This window comes from Oncorhynchus mykiss, chromosome 19 (genome assembly GCF_013265735.2).
Source record: "Oncorhynchus mykiss isolate Arlee chromosome 19, USDA_OmykA_1.1, whole genome shotgun sequence".
NCBI lineage: Eukaryota > Metazoa > Chordata > Actinopteri > Salmoniformes > Salmonidae > Oncorhynchus > Oncorhynchus mykiss.
The window spans coordinates 7,652,714-7,672,931 of NC_048583.1; the positions used below are offsets into that span (position 1 = coordinate 7,652,714).

At 42.3% G+C, this 20,218-nt stretch overlaps 1 protein-coding gene across 1 annotated transcript in view; it reads left to right on the top strand.

Moving 5' to 3' along the window:
• Positions 1–20,218, top strand: part of LOC110516931 (dynein heavy chain 6, axonemal-like) — a 191,356-nt gene that overhangs the window by 77,232 nt on the left and 93,906 nt on the right. The window contains exons 36-40 of the mRNA XM_036955471.1: positions 4,830–5,042; positions 5,875–6,096; positions 6,267–6,389; positions 9,084–9,266; positions 9,801–9,944. Coding sequence (XP_036811366.1) covers positions 4,830–5,042; positions 5,875–6,096; positions 6,267–6,389; positions 9,084–9,266; positions 9,801–9,944 — 885 coding nt within the window. The remainder of the gene's footprint in view (positions 1–4,829; positions 5,043–5,874; positions 6,097–6,266; positions 6,390–9,083; positions 9,267–9,800; positions 9,945–20,218) is intronic.

Genomic DNA, 20,218 nt, shown 5'->3' on the forward strand with positions numbered 1-20,218 from the left:
CCAGCATGACCAACAAGGTACTGACTGACCCTACCCAGCATGACCAACAAGGTACTGACTGACTGACTGACCCTACCCAGCATGACGCACAAGGTACTGACTGACCCTACCCAGCATGACTAACAAGGTACTGACTGACCCTACCCAGCATGACCAACAAGGTACTGACTGACCCTACCCAGCATGACCAACAAGGTACTGACTGACTGACTTACCCTACCCAGCATGACGCACAAGGTACTGACTGACCCTACCCAGCATGACCAACAAGGTACTGACTGACCCTACCCAGCATGACCAACAAGGTACAGGCTGACCCTACCCAGCATGACACACAAGGTACTAACTGATCCTACCCAGCATGACCAACAAGGTACTGACTGACCCTACCCAGCATGACCAACAAGGTACAGACTGACCCTACCCATCATGACCAACAAGGTACTGACTGACCCTACCCAGCATGACCAACAAGGTACAGACTGAACCTACCCAGCATGACCAACAAGGTACTGACTCACCCTACCCAGCATGACCAACAAGGTACAGACCGACCCTACCCAGCATGACGCACAAGGTACTGACTGACCCTACCCAGCATGACGCACAAGGTACTGACTGACCCGACCCAGCATGACCAACAAGGTACTGACTGACCCTACCCAGCATGACCAACAAGGTACTGACTGACTGACTGACCCTACCCAGCATGACGCACAAGGTACTGACTGACCCTACCCAGCATGACCAACAAGGTACTGACTGACCCTACCCAGCATGACCAACAAGGTACTGACTGACCCTACCCAGCATGACCAACAAGGTACTGACTGACTGACTTACCCTACCCAGCATGACGCACAAGGTACTGACTGACCCTACCCAGCATGACCAACAAGGTACTGACTGACCCTACCCAGCATGACCAACAAGGTACTGACTGACTGACTGACCCTACCCAGCATGACGCACAAGGTACTGACTGACCCTACCCAGCATGACCAACAAGGTACTGACTGACCCTACCCAGCATGACCAACAAGGTACAGGCTGACCCTACCCAGCATGACACACAAGGTACTAACTGATCCTACCCAGCATGACCAACAAGGTACTGACTGACCCTACCCAGCATGACCAACAAGGTACAGACTGACCCTACCCATCATGACCAACAAGGTACTGACTGACCCTACCCAGCATGACCAACAAGGTACAGACTGAACCTACCCAGCATGACGCACAAGGTACTAACTGACCCTACCCAGCTTGACCAACAAGGTACTGACTGAACCTACCCAGCATGACGCACAAGGTACTGACTGACCCTACCCAGCATGACCAACAAGGTACTGACTGACTGACTGACCCTACCCAGCATGACGCACAAGGTACTGACTGACCCTACCCAGCATGACCAACAAGGTACTGACTGACCCTACCCAGCATGACCAACAAGGTACTGACTGACCCTACCCAGCATGACCAACAAGGTACTGACTGACTGACTTACCCTACCCAGCATGACGCACAAGGTACTGACTGACCCTACCCAGCATGACCAACAAGGTACAGGCTGACCCTACCCAGCATGACACACAAGGTACTAACTGATCCTACCCAGCATGACCAACAAGGTACTGACTGACCCTACCCAGCATGACCAACAAGGTACAGACTGACCCTACCCATCATGACCAACAAGGTACTGACTGACCCTACCCAGCATGACCAACAAGGTACAGACTGAACCTACCCAGCATGACCAACAAGGTACTGACTCACCCTACCCAGCATGACCAACAAGGTACAGACCGACCCTACCCAGCATGACGCACAAGGTACTGACTGACCCTACCCAGCATGACGCACAAGGTACTGACTGACCCGACCCAGCATGACCAACAAGGTACTGACTGACCCTACCCAGCATGACCAACAAGGTACTGACTGACTGACTGACCCTACCCAGTGACGCACAAGGTACTGACTGACCCTACCCAGCATGACCAACAAGGTACTGACTGACCCTACCCAGCATGACCAACAAGGTACTGACTGACCCTACCCAGCATGACCAACAAGGTACTGACTGACTGACTTACCCTACCCAGCATGACGCACAAGGTACTGACTGACCCTACCCAGCATGACCAACAAGGTACTGACTGACTGACTGACCCTACCCAGCATGACGCACAAGGTACTGACTGACCCTACCCAGCATGACCAACAAGGTACTGACTGACCCTACCCAGCATGACCAACAAGGTACAGGCTGACCCTACCCAGCATGACACACAAGGTACTAACTGATCCTACCCAGCATGACCAACAAGGTACTGACTGACCCTACCCAGCATGACCAACAAGGTACAGACTGACCCTACCCATCATGACCAACAAGGTACTGACTGACCCTACCCAGCATGACCAACAAGGTACAGACTGAACCTACCCAGCATGACGCACAAGGTACTAACTGACCCTACCCAGCTTGACCAACAAGGTACTGACTGAACCTACCCAGCATGGCGCCCAAGGTACTGACTGACCCTACCCAGCTTGACCAACAAGGTACTGACTGACCCTACCCAGCATGACGCACAAGGCACTGACTGACCCTACCCAGCATGACGCACAAGGTACTGACTGACCCTACCCAGCATGACCAACAAGGTACTGACTGACCCTACCCAGCATGACCAACAAGGTACTGACTGACCCTACCCAGCATGACGCACAAGGTACAGACTGACCCTACCCAGCATGACCAACAAGGTACAGACCGACCCTACCCAGCATGACGCACAAGGTACTGACTGACCCTACCCAGCATGACCAACAAGGTACTGACTGACCCTACCCAGCATGACGCACAAGGTACTGACTGACCCTACCCAGCATGACGCACAAGGTACTGACTGACCCTACCCAGCATGACGCACAAGGTACTGACTGACCCTACCCAGCATGACCAACAAGGTACTGACTGACCCTACCCAGCATGACAAACAAGGTACTGACTGACCCTACCCTGCATGGCGCCCAAGGTACTGACTGACCCTACCCAGCTTGACCAACAAGGTACTGACTGACCCTACCCAGCATGACCAACAAGGTACAGACTGAACCTACCCAGCATGACGCACAAGGTACTAACTGACCCTACCCAGCTTGACCAACAAGGTACTGACTGAACCTACCCAGCATGGCGCCCAAGGTACTGACTGACCCTACCCAGCTTGACCAACAAGGTACTGACTGACCCTACCCAGCATGACGCACAAGGCACTGACTGACCCTACCCAGCATGAGCAACAAGGTACTGACTCACCCTACCCAGCATGACCAACAAGGTACAGACCGACCCTACCCAGCATGACGCACAAGGTACTGACTGACCCTACCCAGCATGACGCACAAGGTACTGACTGACCCGACCCAGCATGACCAACAAGGTACTGACTGACCCTACCCAGCATGACCAACAAGGTACTGACTGACTGACTGACCCTACCCAGCATGACGCACAAGGTACTGACTGACCCTACCCAGCATGACCAACAAGGTACTGACTGACCCTACCCAGCATGACCAACAAGGTACTGACTGACCCTACCCAGCATGACCAACAAGGTACTGACTGACTGACTTACCCTACCCAGCATGACGCACAAGGTACTGACTGACCCTACCCAGCATGACCAACAAGGTACTGACTGACCCTACCCAGCATGACCAACAGGGTACAGGCTGACCCTACCCAGCATGACACACAAGGTACTAACTGATCCTACCCAGCATGACCAACACGGTACTGACTGACCCTACCCAGCATGACCAACAAGGTACAGACTGACCCTACCCATCATGACCAACAAGGTACTGACTGACCCTACCCAGCATGACCAACAAGGTACAGACTGAACCTACCCAGCATGACGCACAAGGTACTAACTGACCCTACCCAGCTTGACCAACAAGGTACTGACTGAACCTACCCAGCATGGCACCCAAGGTACTGACTGACCCTACCCAGCTTGACCAACAAGGTACTGACTGACCCTACCCAGCATGACGCACAAGGCACTGACTGACCCTACCCAGCATGACCAACAAGGTACTGACTGACCCTACCCAGCATGACCAACAAGGTACTGACTGACCCTACCCAGCATGACCAACAAGGTACTGACTGACCCTATCCAGCATGACGCACAAGGTACAGACTGACCCTACCCAGCATGACCAACAAGGTACAGACCGACCCTACCCAGCATGACGCACAAGGTACTGACTGACCCTACCCAGCATGACCAACAAGGTACTGACTGACCCTACCCAGCATGACGCACAAGGTACTGACTGACCCTACCCAGCATGACGCACAAGGTACTGACTGACCCTACCCAGCATGACGCACAAGGTACTGACTGACCCTACCCAGCATGACCAACAAGGTACTGACTGACCCTACCCAGCATGACAAACAAGGTACTGACTGACCCTACCCAGCATGATGCACAATGTACTAACTGACTTACTGAATTTATGTATTCATTTAAATAAACATAATGTAGGCCTCAAAGTGCTTTATATAATTAAGTAATCAATGATGGCTATGTCATTACAAATGATCAAGATTAGGCACAAAAACATAATTCAACAAAATCATTCAATTTGGTTCAGTTTGACTTCATATTAAAATACATTAATTAGTGATGATGTATAATCCTTAAATGTTTCTCCGTGTGGTTGTAACCCTTCCTCTCCCTCCCTCCAGGTGATCTCCATGTGGTTGTAACCCTTCCTCTCCCTCCCCCCAGGTGATCCAGCTGTATGAGACCATGATAGTACGTCATGGTGTGATGTTGGTGGGTCCTACAGGTGGAGGGAAGACCACGGTCTACTCCATCCTGTCTGATACCTTAGATACCCTGTGGCAGGCTGGCCACGGGAAACACAACCCCTTCTACCTCCCGGTCAAGACATACATCCTCAACCCCAAGTCTGTCACCATGGGAGAGCTCTACGGAGAGGTACGCCTGGCTGACAATTCATCTGTGCACTAACAGACTCATGTCATTTCAACCATTTGATGTCTATGATGTACTGAGGGCTTTGCGGATGTTAATAAAGCTATAGGGGCTGATTCTCTTGACCTCTTCTCACTGCAGCTCTCTGCTCCACTTACAGCACCACTGACCTTTATTTTAACCTGACTATTGTTTCTGGTGTTCTCCTTTAAGATCTGGAGAGTGGCGCATGTCCTCCCCCTACATGAAGGAGGAGATCCTTCTGATTTAGATAACTACTGTCCAATTTCCCCGACCAACTTTTAGCGAATAACTTTTTAAACTTCTCACTGTTCTTAATATGAACCAATCCTGTTTTACACCTGGACACAGCACCGGTTCAGCTGCTACGGTTATTCTAGGTGATGTGTTAAATTGCTTGGATCATAAAAAAATAATTCTGCTGCCTTATTTATAGACCTTTCAAAGGCCTTTGACACTGTTGACCGTCACATTCTCATTCAAAGGCTGACTGAAATAGGTCTGGGTCAGGCTTTTTGCAAGTGGTTTGAGAATGATCTGTCAGACAGGACTCAATGCATGATCTCTGATGGTGTTCAGTCTAGTTTTCTGGATATTACAAAAGGTGTACCGCAGGGGTCTGTCCTGGGACCTGTTCTCTTTACTATTTATGTCAATAATACTGGTCAATCTGTTAACTTGCAATATTCATCTGTATGCAGACGACAGTGTTTACTCACTCACTTGCTATTGGTTTTTACCAATGTGTATATACAAACATAGGTCACAAAGTGCATAACATGAGCCCCTAACCTTTCATCCCTGACCCCTACAGGTGAACATATTGACCCTGGAGTGGCGTGACGGCCTGATGGCGCTCAGCGTGCGAGCGGCCTGCAACGACACCAGCGATGACCACAAGTGGATCGTGTCGGACGGTCCGGTGGACGCGCTGTGGATTGAGAACATGAACACGGTCCTGGACGACAACAAGATGCTGTGTCTGGCCAACAGCGAACGCATCAAACTGACCCCATCTATACACATGGTGTTTGAGGTCAGAGAGGGGTCAGGGGTTATAGGTTAGGGGTTCCTCTTCATTGCGTTCTAGTGTTGATGACAAGCGGGACAATCACTATGGACGTCTTTGACATGAACAGATAATAGTGACATGTTAAAGATCCAGACTTTGTAAATGCTCTGCAACCTTTGTGTTGTGTGTCTCAGGTCCAGGACTTATCGGTGGCGTCCCCAGCCACAGTGAGTCGCTGTGGGATGGTCTACATCGACTCTAACGAACTCAAATGGATGCCCTATGTCCAGACCTGGATCACTGGCCTGGCTAAAAAGGTGATTTACCAGTCTCCTTAACATTGTCCAGACCTGGATCACTGTTCTGACTAACAAGGTGATTTACCAGTCTCCTTAACATTGTCCAGACCTGGATCACTGTTCTGACTAACAAGGTGATTTACCAGTCTCCTTAACATGGTCCAGACCTGGATCACTGGCCTGGCTAACAAGGTGATTTACCATTCTCCTTAACATGGCCCAGACCTGGATCACTGGCCTGACTAACAAGGTGATTTACCAGTCTCCTTAACATGGTCCAGACCTGGATCACTGGCCTGACTAACAAGGTGATTTACCAGTCTCCTTAACATGGTCCAGACCTGGATCACTGGCCTGACTAACAAGGTGATTTACCAGTCTCCTTAACATGGTCCAGACCTGGATCACTGGCCTGACTAACAAGGTGATTTAACAGTCTCCTTAACATGGTCCAGACCTGGATCACTGTTCTGACTAACAAGGTGATTTACCAGTCTCCTTAACATGGTCCAGACCTGGATCACTGGCCTGGCTAACAAGGTGATTTAACAGTCTCCTTAACATGGTCCAGACCTGGATCACTGGCCTGACTAACAAGGTGATTTACCAGTCTCCTTAACATGGTCCAGACCTGGATCACTGGCCTGACTAACAAGGTGATTTACCAGTCTCCTAGCATGGTCCAGACCTGGATCACTGGCCTGGCTAACAAGGTGATTTAACAGTCTCCTTAACATGGTCCAGACCTGGATCACTGGCCTGACTAACAAGGTGATTTACCAGTCTCCTAGCATGGTCCAGACCTGATCACTGGCCTGGCTAACAAGATGGTTTACCAGTCTCCTTAACATGGTCCAGACCTCATCACTGGTCTGACTAACAAGGTGATTTCCTGCGCTGATCACATCTCTACTCCATCAGAATATACATCTACCATGTCTTCAGAATCATAACGCCCCTCTGTGGAAGTAGCTGTGGGCTCAGTCAAGCCTGTTTGGAAATCTGTATTCTCATGTTATCGTTCTGTGAAGATCACAGAGAATGTCGCGTGTCTCAGACCAAAGACAGAGGTGTATCTAACTATATAGATGGCTAGAATGGTACTCCTACCGTCAGTGTCAGCAGATCCATCATAAACATCAACCACCACAACACATCAAAGATCATCATGTGCCCCGTCACCTCTAACCTTTACACATTCTCTCTTCGTCACCTCTAACCTTTACACATTCTCTCTTCGTCACCTCTAACCTTTACACATTCTCTCTTCGTCACCTCTAACCTTTACACATTCTCTCTTCATCACCTCTAACCTTTACACATTCTCTCTTCGTCACCTCTAACCTTTACACATTCTCTCTTCGTCACCTCTAACCTTTACACATTCTCTCTTGCATCATTAGAGGAGGATCCTGTGAACTGTCTCTGTCTTTATGATAACTGTCTTTAAATGGTTTTATATCCTTCCTCGTGCTGCTGCTGCTGTTTCTGATGTTATAGCTGACAGATGTTACAGACCTACAGTGTTGTCAGAGATGGGTTTTATCTGCTGTTGTTTCTGATGTTATAGCTGACAGATGTTACAGACCTACAGTGTTGTCAGAGATGGGTTTTATCTGCTGTTGTTTCTGATGTTACAGACCTACAGTGTTGTCAGAGATGGGTTTTATCTGCTGTTGTGTCAGATGTTACAGACCTACAGTGTTGTCAGAGATGGGTTTTATCTGCTGTTGTTTCTGATGTTATAGCTGACAGATGTTACAGACCTACAGTGTTGTCAGAGATGGGTTTTATCTGCTGTTGTTTCTGATGTTACAGACCTACAGTGTTGTCAGAGATGGGTTTTATCTGCTGTTGTGTCAGATGTTACAGACCTACAGTGTTGTCAGAGATGGGTTTTATCTGCTGTTGTTTCTGATGTTATAGCTGACAGATGTTACAGACCTACAGTGTTGTCAGAGATGGGTTTTATCTGCTGTTGTTTCTGATGTTACAGACCTACAGTGTTGTCAGAGATGGGTTTTATCTGCTGTTGTGTCAGATGTTACAGACCTACAGTGTTGTCAGAGATGGGTTTTATCTGCTGTTGTTTCTGATGTTATAGCTGACAGATGTTACAGACCTACAGTGTTGTCAGAGATGGGTTTTATCTGCTGTTGTTTCTGATGTTATAGCTGACAGATGTTACAGACCTACAGTGTTGTCAGAGATGGGTTTTATCTGCTGTTGTTTCTGATGTTATAGCTGACAGATGTTACAGACCTACAGTGTTGTCAGAGATGGGTTTTATCTGCTGTTGTTTCTGATGTTATAGCTGACAGATGTTACAGACCTACAGTGTTGTCAGAGATGGGTTTTATCTGCTGTTGTTTCTGATGTTACAGACCTACACTGTTGTCAGAGATGGGTTTTACCTGCTGTTGTTTCTGATGTTACAGACCTACAGTGTTGTCAGAGAGGTGTTATATCTGCTGTTGTGTCTGATGATATAGCTGACAGATGATGTATCTTGATTACTTTCTATTGATTGATTGGTTGACATGGATTTTTATCTTAATTCAAAAGCCAACTTTTACCTGGCTTTTCTTGATGTCCTGATCATACATTTAACTTGCCCTGCTTCTCACTCTCTCTGCCCTCTCTGCTCTCTCTGTTGCTGTCTCCCCCTATCCTCCTCTCCCTTCTACCTCCTCCACCCCCCCTCCCCCCCAGCTCCCTGGAGCAGTGTGTGTGTACCTGTTGGCGTTGTTTGAGCAGTACGTGGAGAAGGGTCTTCAGTTTGTGTGGAAGCGTTGTGTCCAGGCCATGGGCCAGGTGGACATCAGTAAGGTCACTACCCTCTGCTGCCTGTTGGAGGCGCTGCTGCTGGGAGACGGAAGACCAGACCTCAAGATGGTAGGCTAAATGTTACTAGAGCGCAGCATGACCACAACCACATGTTAACCAGTCATTATACACATCTTTAAACTGGGTGGTTCGAGCCCTGAAAGCTGATTGGCTGACAGACGTGGTATATCAGACCGTATACCACAGGTATGACAAAACATTTATTTTTTACTTCTCTAATTACGTTGTCGACCAGTTTATAATAGCAATAAGGCACCTTGGGGGTTTGTGGTATATGGCCAATATAGCACGGCTAAAGGCTGTATCCAGGCACTCAGCGTTGCGTTGTGCGTAGAACAGCCCTTAGCCGTGGTATATTGACCATATACCACACCCCCTCGGGCCTTATTGCTTGTTAAGTATAGTTCCATCTGTGTGTGTGTGTGTGTGTGTGTGTGTGTGTGTGTGTGTGTGTGTGTGTGTGTGTGTGTGTGTGTGTGTGTGTGTGTGTGTGTGTGTGTGTGTGTGTGTGTGTGTGTGTGTGTGTGTGTGTGTGTGTGTGTGTGTGTGTGTGTGTGTGTGGTGTGTGTGTGTGTGTTCTAGGAAGCTAAGCACCTGAACAGTGTGTTGTGTCAGACGTTTGTGTTCTGCTACCTGTGGTCTGTGGGGGGTAACCTGACTGACAGCCACTGGGATGCCTTCGACAGCTTCGTCAGACAACAGTTTGAAGACAATAATGATGCCAAGGTTAGTAGGGCCTTCATCACCATCGCTATAATCATCATCAGAGTCAGAATAATTATACTAATAATAATTATCATTGTCATCATTTGTAGTCAGAATTATAATAATCATCATTATTGTCAGAATTATAATCATCATTATCATAGTCAGAATTATAATAATCATCATCATTATAGTCAGAATTATAATCATCATCATTATTGTCAGAATTTTAATCATCATCATTATTGTCAGAATTTTAATCATCATCATTATTGTCAGAATTGTAATCATCATCATCATTATAGTCAGAATTATAATCATCCTCATTATAGTCAGAATTATAATCATCCTCATTATAGTCAGAATTATAATAATCATCATTATTGTCAGAATTGTAATCATCATCATCATTATAGTCAGAATTATAATCATCCTCATTATAGTCAGAATTATAATAATCATCATCATTATAGTCAGAATTATAATAATCATCATCATTATAGTCAGAATTATAATCATCATCATCATAGTCATAATTATAATAATCATCATCATCATAGTCAGAATTATAATCATCATCATCATCATAGTCATAATTATAATAATCATCATCATCATAGTCATAATTATAATAATCATCATCATCATAGTCATAATTATAATAATCATCATCATCATAGTCATAATTATAATCATCATCATCATAGTCATAATTATAATAATCATCATCATAGTCAGAATTATGATCATCATCATCATCATAGTCATAATTATAATAATCATCATCATAGTCAGAATTATGATCATCATCATCATTATAGTCAGAATTATAATCATCATCATCATAGTCAGAATTATAATCATCATCATTATAGTCAGAATTATGATCATCATCATCATTATAGTCAGAATTATAATCATCATCATCATAGTCAGAATTATAATAATCATCATCATTATAGTCAGAATTATAATCATCATCATCATCATAGTCAGAATTATAATAATCATCATCATAGTCAGAATTATGATCATCATCATCATTATAGTCAGAATTATAATCATCATCATCATCATAGTCATAATTATAATAATCATCATCATCATAGTCAGAATTATAATAATCATCATCATAGTCAGAATTATGATCATCATCATCATCATAGTCAGAATTATAATCATCATCATTATAGTCAGAATTATGATCATCATCATCATTATAGTCAGAATTATAATCATCATCATCATAGTCAGAATTATAATAATCATCATCATTATAGTCAGAATTATAATCATCATCATCATCATAGTCATAATTATAATAATCATCATCATCATAGTCAGAATTATAATAATCATCATCATTATAGTCAGAATTATAATCATCATCATCATCATAGTCAGAATTATAATCATCATTATAGTCAGAATTATAATAATCATCATCATAGTCAGAATTATGATCATCATCATCATAGTCAGAATTATAATAATCATCATCATCATAGTCAGAATTATGATCATCATCATCATAGTCAGAATTATAATAATCATCATCATCATAGTCAGAATTATAATCATCATCATCATCATAGTCATAATTATAATAATCATCATCATCATAGTCATAATTATAATAATCATCATCATCATAGTCATAATTATAATCATCATCATCATAGTCATAATTATAATAATCATCATCATAGTCAGAATTATGATCATCATCATCATCATAGTCATAATTATAATAATCATCATCATAGTCAGAATTATGATCATCATCATCATTATAGTCAGAATTATAATCATCATCATCATAGTCAGAATTATAATCATCATCATTATAGTCAGAATTATGATCATCATCATCATTATAGTCAGAATTATAATCATCATCATCATAGTCAGAATTATAATAATCATCATCATTATAGTCAGAATTATAATCATCATCATCATTATAGTCAGAATTATAATCATCATCATCATCATAGTCATAATTATAATAATCATCATCATCATAGTCAGAATTATAATAATCATCATCATAGTCAGAATTATGATCATCATCATCATTATAGTCAGAATTATAATCATCATCATCATCATAGTCATAATTATAATAATCATCATCATCATAGTCAGAATTATAATAATCATCATCATAGTCAGAATTATGATCATCATCATCATCATAGTCAGAATTATAATCATCATCATTATAGTCAGAATTATGATCATCATCATCATTATAGTCAGAATTATAATCATCATCATCATAGTCAGAATTATAATAATCATCATCATTATAGTCAGAATTATAATCATCATCATCATCATAGTCATAATTATAATAATCATCATCATCATAGTCAGAATTATAATAATCATCATCATTATAGTCAGAATTATAATCATCATCATCATCATAGTCAGAATTATAATCATCATTATAGTCAGAATTATAATAATCATCATCATAGTCAGAATTATGATCATCATCATCATAGTCAGAATTATAATAATCATCATCATCATAGTCAGAATTATGATCATCATCATCATAGTCAGAATTATAATAATCATCATCATTATAGTCAGAATTATAATAATCATCATCATAGTCAGAATTATGATCATCATCATCATAGTCAGAATTATGATCATCATCATCATTATAGTCAGAATTATAATCATCATCATCATCATAGTCATAATTATAATAATCATCATCATAGTCAGAATTATGATCATCATCATCATTATAGTCAGAATTATAATAATCATCATCATCATAGTCATAATTATAATAATCATCATCATAGTCAGAATTATGATCATCATCATCATTATAGTCAGAATTATAATCATCATCATCATAGTCAGAATTATAATCATCATCATTATAGTCAGAATTATAATAATCATCATCATAGTCAGAATTATGATCATCATCATCATAGTCAGAATTATAATAATCATCATCATCATAGTCAGAATTATAATAATAATCATCATTATCATTATAGTCAGAATTATAATCATCATCATTATAGTCAGAATTATAATCATCATCATTATAGTCATAATTATAATCATCATCATCATAGTCATAATTATAATAATCATCATTATAGTCAGAATTATAATCATCATCATCATTGTAGTCAGAATTATAATCATCATCATAGTCAGAATTATGATCATCATCATAGTCAGAATTATAATAATCATCATTATAGTCAGAATTATAATCATCATCATCATTATAGTCAGAATTATCATCATGATCATCATCATTATATTCATAATTATCATCATCATCATTATAGTCAGAATCATAATCATCATCGTCATTATATTCATAATTATCATCATCATCATCATAGTCAGAATTATAATCATCTACAGCATGCCATGCTCATCACACACACAGGGGGAGAGAGACACACTATACTGTTTTCTTTTCCATACCATCAGAAGGCTGCATTTAAAAAAAAAACTGCATTTCCAGACAGGTTCAAAGCTTTATCTATTACCAGAGTCCAACATAACCTGCCCTGACTGCCATACTTATTACTGAAGGCCAACACTCCTCGCCAGGTGCTAGCTAGTATTAGCAGGCTACAGAGGTGTAACTGGGGAATGGGGATTCTGTCCTGTTTTCTTCTAAGGTAAGATGTTCTTATCTGAAACTCCATGGGCAAGAACTAGGACCAGACCCTTTCTGCCTGGCTAGAATTTTCTCTTTCAAGCCGAACTGAACTCGAGAACCAACTTCTCTCGTTAAAATCTGCATATGTAACATCGACATTAGCCAAAACATTTATTTTGATTTCCACAATGCCACTTGCCCACTACCACAGGATAAACAGCTGTCCAGTACCACAGGATAAACAGCTGCCCACTACCACAGGATAAACAACTGCCCACTACCACATGATAAACAGCTGCCCACTACCACATGATAAACAGCTGCCCACTACCACAGGATAAACAACTGCCCACTACCACATGATAAACAGCTGCCCACTACCACAGGATAAACAGCTACCCACTACCACAGGATAAACAGCTGCCCACTACCACAGGATAAACAGCTGCCCACTACCATAGGATAAACAGCTGCCCACTACCACAGGATAAACAACTGCCCACTACCACAGGATAAACAGCTGCCCACTACCACATGATAAACAGCTGCCCACTACCACAGGATAAACAACTGCCCACTACCACATGATAAACAGCTGCCCACTACCACAGGATAAACAGCTGCCCACTACCACAGGATAAACAGCTGCCCACTACCACAGGATAAACAGCTGCCCACTACCACAGGATAAACAACTGCCCACTACCACATGATAAACAGCTGCCCACTACCACAGGATAAACAGCTGCCCACTACCACAGGATAAACAGCTGCCCACTACCACAGGATAAACAGCTGCCCACTACCACAGGATAAACAGCTGCCCACTACCACAGGATAAACAGCTGCCCACTACCACAGGATAAACAGCTGCCCAGTAGCACAGGATAAACAGCTGTGGTGATTACGGTCTATCCATTGATACAGCAGAACACAGACAGTGAGACAGTCCTGTCCAGTAGCACAGGATAAACAGCTGTGGTGATTACGGTCTATCCATTGATACAGCAGAACACAGACAGTGAGACAGTCCTGCCCAGTAGCACAGCGGGTCGGACTTTGTTTACACAAGACAACACGTCGCACATATTTTTACTGGTGAAATACTGCGTCAAACACCTTAGCTAGATGTATTGGTAAATATATCCTACTGCACCCAAGACCTTAGCTAGATGTATTGATAAATATCCTACTGCATCAAACACCTGAGCTAGACGTATTGATAAATACCCTACTGCACCCAACACCTTAGCTGGATGTATTGATAAATGTCCTACTGCATCAAACACCTTAGCTAGATGTATTGATAAATGTCCTACTGCATCAAACACCTTAGCTAGATGTATTGATAAATATCCTACTGCGTCAAACACCTTAGGTAGATTTATTGAGAAATGACCTACTGCGTCACACACCTGAGCTAGATGTATTGAGAAATGTCCTACTGCACCCAACACCCGAGCTAGATGTATTGAGAAATATCCTACTGCACCCAACACCTTAGGTAGATGCATTAGAAAAGGTCTACTGCATCACACACCTGAGCTAGATGTATTGATAAATACCCTACTGCACCCAACACCTTAGCTAGATGTATTGATAATTGTCCTACTGCACCCAACACCTTGGCTAGATGTATTGATAATTGTCCTACTGCACCCAACACCTTAGCTAGATGTATTGATAATTGTCCTACTGCACCCAACACCGTAGCTAGATGTATTGATAAAGATCCTACTGCACCCAACACCTGAGCTAGATGTATTGATAAATATCCTACTGCACCCAACACCTGAGCTAGAAGTATTGATAAAGATCCTACTGCACCCAACACCTGAGCTAGAAGTATTGATAAATATCCTACTGCACCCAACACCTGAGCTAGAAGTATTGATAAATATCCTACTGCACCCAACACCTTAGCTAGATGTATTGATAAATATCATACTGCATCAAACACCTGAGCTAGATGTATTGATAAATATCCTACTGCACCCAACACCTGAGCTAGAAGTATTGATAAATATCCTACTGCACCCAACACCTGAGCTAGAAGTATTGATAAATATCCTACTGCACCCAACACCTGAGCTAGATGTATTGATAAATATCCTACTGCACCCAACACCTGAGCTAGATGTGTTGATAAATTCCTACTGCACCCAACACCTGAGCTAGAAGTATTGATAAATATCCTACTGCACCCAACACCTGAGCTAGATGTATTGATAAATATCCTACTGCACCCAACACCTGAGCTAGAAGTATTGATAAATATCCTACAGCACCCAACACCTGAGCTAGATGTATTGATAAATGTCCTACTGCACCCAACACCTTAGCTAGATGTATTGATAAATATCCTACTGCACCCAACACCTTAGCTAGATGTATTGATAAATATCCTACTGCACCCAACACCTGAGCTAGATGTATTGATAAATATCCTACTGCACCCAATACCTGAGCTAGATGTATTGATAAATATCCTACTGCACCCAACACCTGAGCTAGAAGTATTGATAAATATCCTACAGCACCCAACACCTGAGCTAGAAGTATTGATAAATATCCTACTGCACCCAACACCTTAGCTAGATGTATTGATAAATATCCTACTGCACCCAACACCTTAGCTAGATGTATTGATAAATATCCTACTGCACCCAACACCTGAGCTAGATGTATTGATAAATATCCTACTGCACCCAATACCTGAGCTAGATGTATTGATAAATATCCTACTGCACCCAACACCTAGATGTAAACTTCCGCGACTAAATGCTCCTTTGCACAAACGTCTAAATTAATTCCTTGAGTGAGTCCGTGGAGGAGTAGAATATGCATCATTTACCTGTTAGTGGAGTGAGAGAGTGTGAGGGAGAAAGGGTGAAGGCTGAATGTGTTATGGTCCATAACTAACAGAGATGATTTGTCCTGGAGGATCTAAACGTGCATGCACACACACACCCCCAGACACCAACACAAGGCTGGTGAAGTCTGTCTCTGGGGATAACTCATGTGCAGCTCAGAGAACCTGAGGCGACTGTCGCTCCGTCTTCTGTGGAGTTAGGGGCCATTATGTACCCATTCATATTCCTGTCTACTGTGGAGTTAGGGGCCATTGTGTACACATTAATATTCCTGTCTACTGTGGAGTTATGGGCCAATATGGACACATTATTATGCGTGTCTACTGTGGAGTTAGGGGCCATTATGTACCCATTCACATTCCTATCTACTGTGGAATTATGGGCCATTATCTACCCATTCACATTCCTATCTACTGTGGAGTTAGGGCCATTATGTACCCGTTCACATTCCTATCTACTGTGGAGTTAGGGGGCATTGTGTACACATTAATATCCCTGTGTGTGTGTAATGATATGTGTGCCAGTTTCCGTGCCCGCTAGCCCTGGAGTTGGTGGCTGGCTCTCGCTGACAGTAAACAAACCACACGCACCCACTCACCTCGAACAGCAGGACACCAAGTCCAGGGGGACAAACACAGCACACAAACCTCACACACTGCATGGGGGGGAACACAAACTCTCACACACTGCAGGGGAGGAACACAAACTCTCACACACTGCAGGGGGGAGGTTCTAGTAACATTTAGCCTACCATCTTGAGGTCTGGTCACACACTGCAGAACACATGCGCAGGGCGGTGAAAACACAGTCAACAACTAAGAGCACAGGCTTCTCCAGGCATCAGTTACCTAAACATAGAGACACACAGGCTTCTCCAGGCATCAGTTACCTAAACATAGAGACACACAGGCTTCTCCAGGCATGAGTTACCTAAACATAGAGACACACAGGCCTGCACCCTTTAATGGCGTTCTGACCACCAAACTGTTTCATCCTGACATGGATTTGTCTACCTGCTTCCATCATGACATTTCCCGTGTTAGAATATATGAAACATTATTACTATCACCCCTGTTAGATCTGTATGACTTAGGGACAGTAAATACTATCAACCCTGTTAGATCTGTATGACTTAGTAAATACTATCACCCCTGTTAGATCTGTATGACTTAGGGACAGTAAATACTATCACCCCTGTTAGATCTGTATGACTTAGGGACAGTAAATACTATCAACCCTGTTAGATCTGTATGACTTAGGGACAGTAAATACTATCAACCCTGTTAGATCTTTATGACTTAGGGACAGTAAATACTATCAACCCTGCTAGATCTGTATGAATTAGGGACTGTAAATACTATCAACCCTGTTAGATCTGTATGACTTAGGGACAGTAAATACTATCAACCCTGTTAGATCTGTATGACTTAGGGACAGTAAATACTATCAACCCTGTTAGATCTGTATGACTTAGGGACAGTAAATACTATCAACCCTGTTAGATCTGTATGACTTAGGGACAGGTAATACTATCAACCCTGTTAGATCTGTATGACTTAGGGACAGTAAATACTATCAACCCTGTTAGGTCTGTATGACTTAGGGACAGTAAATACTATCAACCCTGTTAGGTCTGTATGACTTAGGGACAGTAAATACTATCAACCCTGTTAGATCTGTATGACTTAGGGACAGGTAATACTATCAACCCTGTTAGATCTGTATGACTTAGGGACAGTAAATACTATCAACCCTGTTAGATCTGTATGACTTAGTAAATACTATCATCCCTGTTAGATCTGTATGACTTAGGGACAGTAAATACTATCAACCCTGTTAGATCTGTATGACTTAGGGACAGGTAATACTATCAACCCTGTTAGATCTGTATGACTTAGGGACAGTAAATACTATCAACCCTGTTAGATCTGTATGACTTAGGGACAGTAAATACTATCAACCCTGTTAGATCTGTATGACTTAGGGACAGTAAATACTATCAACCCTGTTAGATCTGTATGACTTAGGGACAGGTAATACTATCAACCCTGTTAGATCTGTATGACTTAGGGACAGTAAATACTATCAACCCTGTTAGATCTGTATGACTTAGGGACAGGTAATACTATCAACCCTGTTAGATCTGTATGACTTAGGGACAGTAAATACTATCAACCCTGTTAGATCTGTATGACTTAGGGACTGTAAATACTATCAACCCTGTTAGATCTGTATGACTTAGGGACAGTAAATACTATCAACCCTGTTAGATCTGTATGACTTAGGGACAGTAAATACTATCAACCCTGTTAGGTCTGTATGACTTAGGGACAGTAAATACTATCAACCCTGTTAGATCTGTATGACTTAGGGACAGGTAATACTATCAACCCTGTTAGATCTGTATGACTTAGTAAATACTATCAACCCTGTTAGATCTGTATGACTTAGTAAATACTATCAACCCTGTTAGATCTGTATGACTTAGGGACAGTAAATACTATCAACCCTGTTAGATCTGTATGACTTAGGGACAGGTAATACTATCACCCCTGTTAGATCTGTATGACTTAGGGACAGTAAATACTATCAACCCTGTTAGATCTGTATGACTTAGGGACTGTAAATACTATCAACCCTGTTAGATCTGTATGACTTAGGGACAGTAAATACTATCAACCCTGTTAGATCTGTATGACTTAGGGACAGTAAATACTATCAACCCTGTTAGGTCTGTATGACTTAGGGACAGTAAATACTATCAACCCTGTTAGATCTGTATGACTTAGGGACAGGTAATACTATCAACCCTGTTAGATCTGTATGACTTAGTAAATACTATCAACCCTGTTAGATCTGTATGACTTAGTAAATACTATCAACCCTGTTAGATCTGTATGAATTAGGGACTGTAAATACTATCACCCCTGTTAGATCTGTATGACTTAGGGACAGTAAATACTATCAACCCTGTTAGATCTGTATGACTTAGGGACAGTAAATACTATCAACCCTGTTAGATCTGTATGACTTAGGGACAGTAAATACTATCAACCCTGTTAGGTCTGTATGACTTAGGGACAGTACATACTATCAACCCTGTTAGATCTGTATGACTTAGGGACAGTAAATACTATCAACCCTGTTAGATCTGTATGACTTAGGGACAGTAAATACTATCAACCCTGTTAGATCTGTATGACTTAGGGACAGGTAATACTATCACCCCTGTTAGATCTGTATGACTTAGGGACAGTAAATACTATCAACCCTGTTAGATCTGTATGAATTAGGGACAGTAAATACTATCAACCCTGTTAGATCTGTATGAATTAGGGACAGGTAATACTATCAACCCTGTTAGATCTGTATGACTTAGGGACAGTAAATACTATCAACCCTGTTAGATCTGTATGACTTAGGGACAGGTAATACTATCACCCCTGTTAGATCTGTATGACTTAGGGACAGTAAATACTATCAACCCTGTTAGATCTGTATGACTTAGGGACAGTAAATACTATCAACCCTGTTAGATCTGTATGACTTAGGGACAGGTAATACTATCACCCCTGTTAGATCTGTATGACTTAGGGACAGTAAATACTATCAACCCTGTTAGATCTGTATGACTTAGGGACTGTAAATACTATCAACCCTGTTAGATCTGTATGACTTAGGGACAGTAAATACTATCAACCCTGTTAGATCTGTATGACTTAGGGACAGTAAATACTATCAACCCTGTTAGGTCTGTATGACTT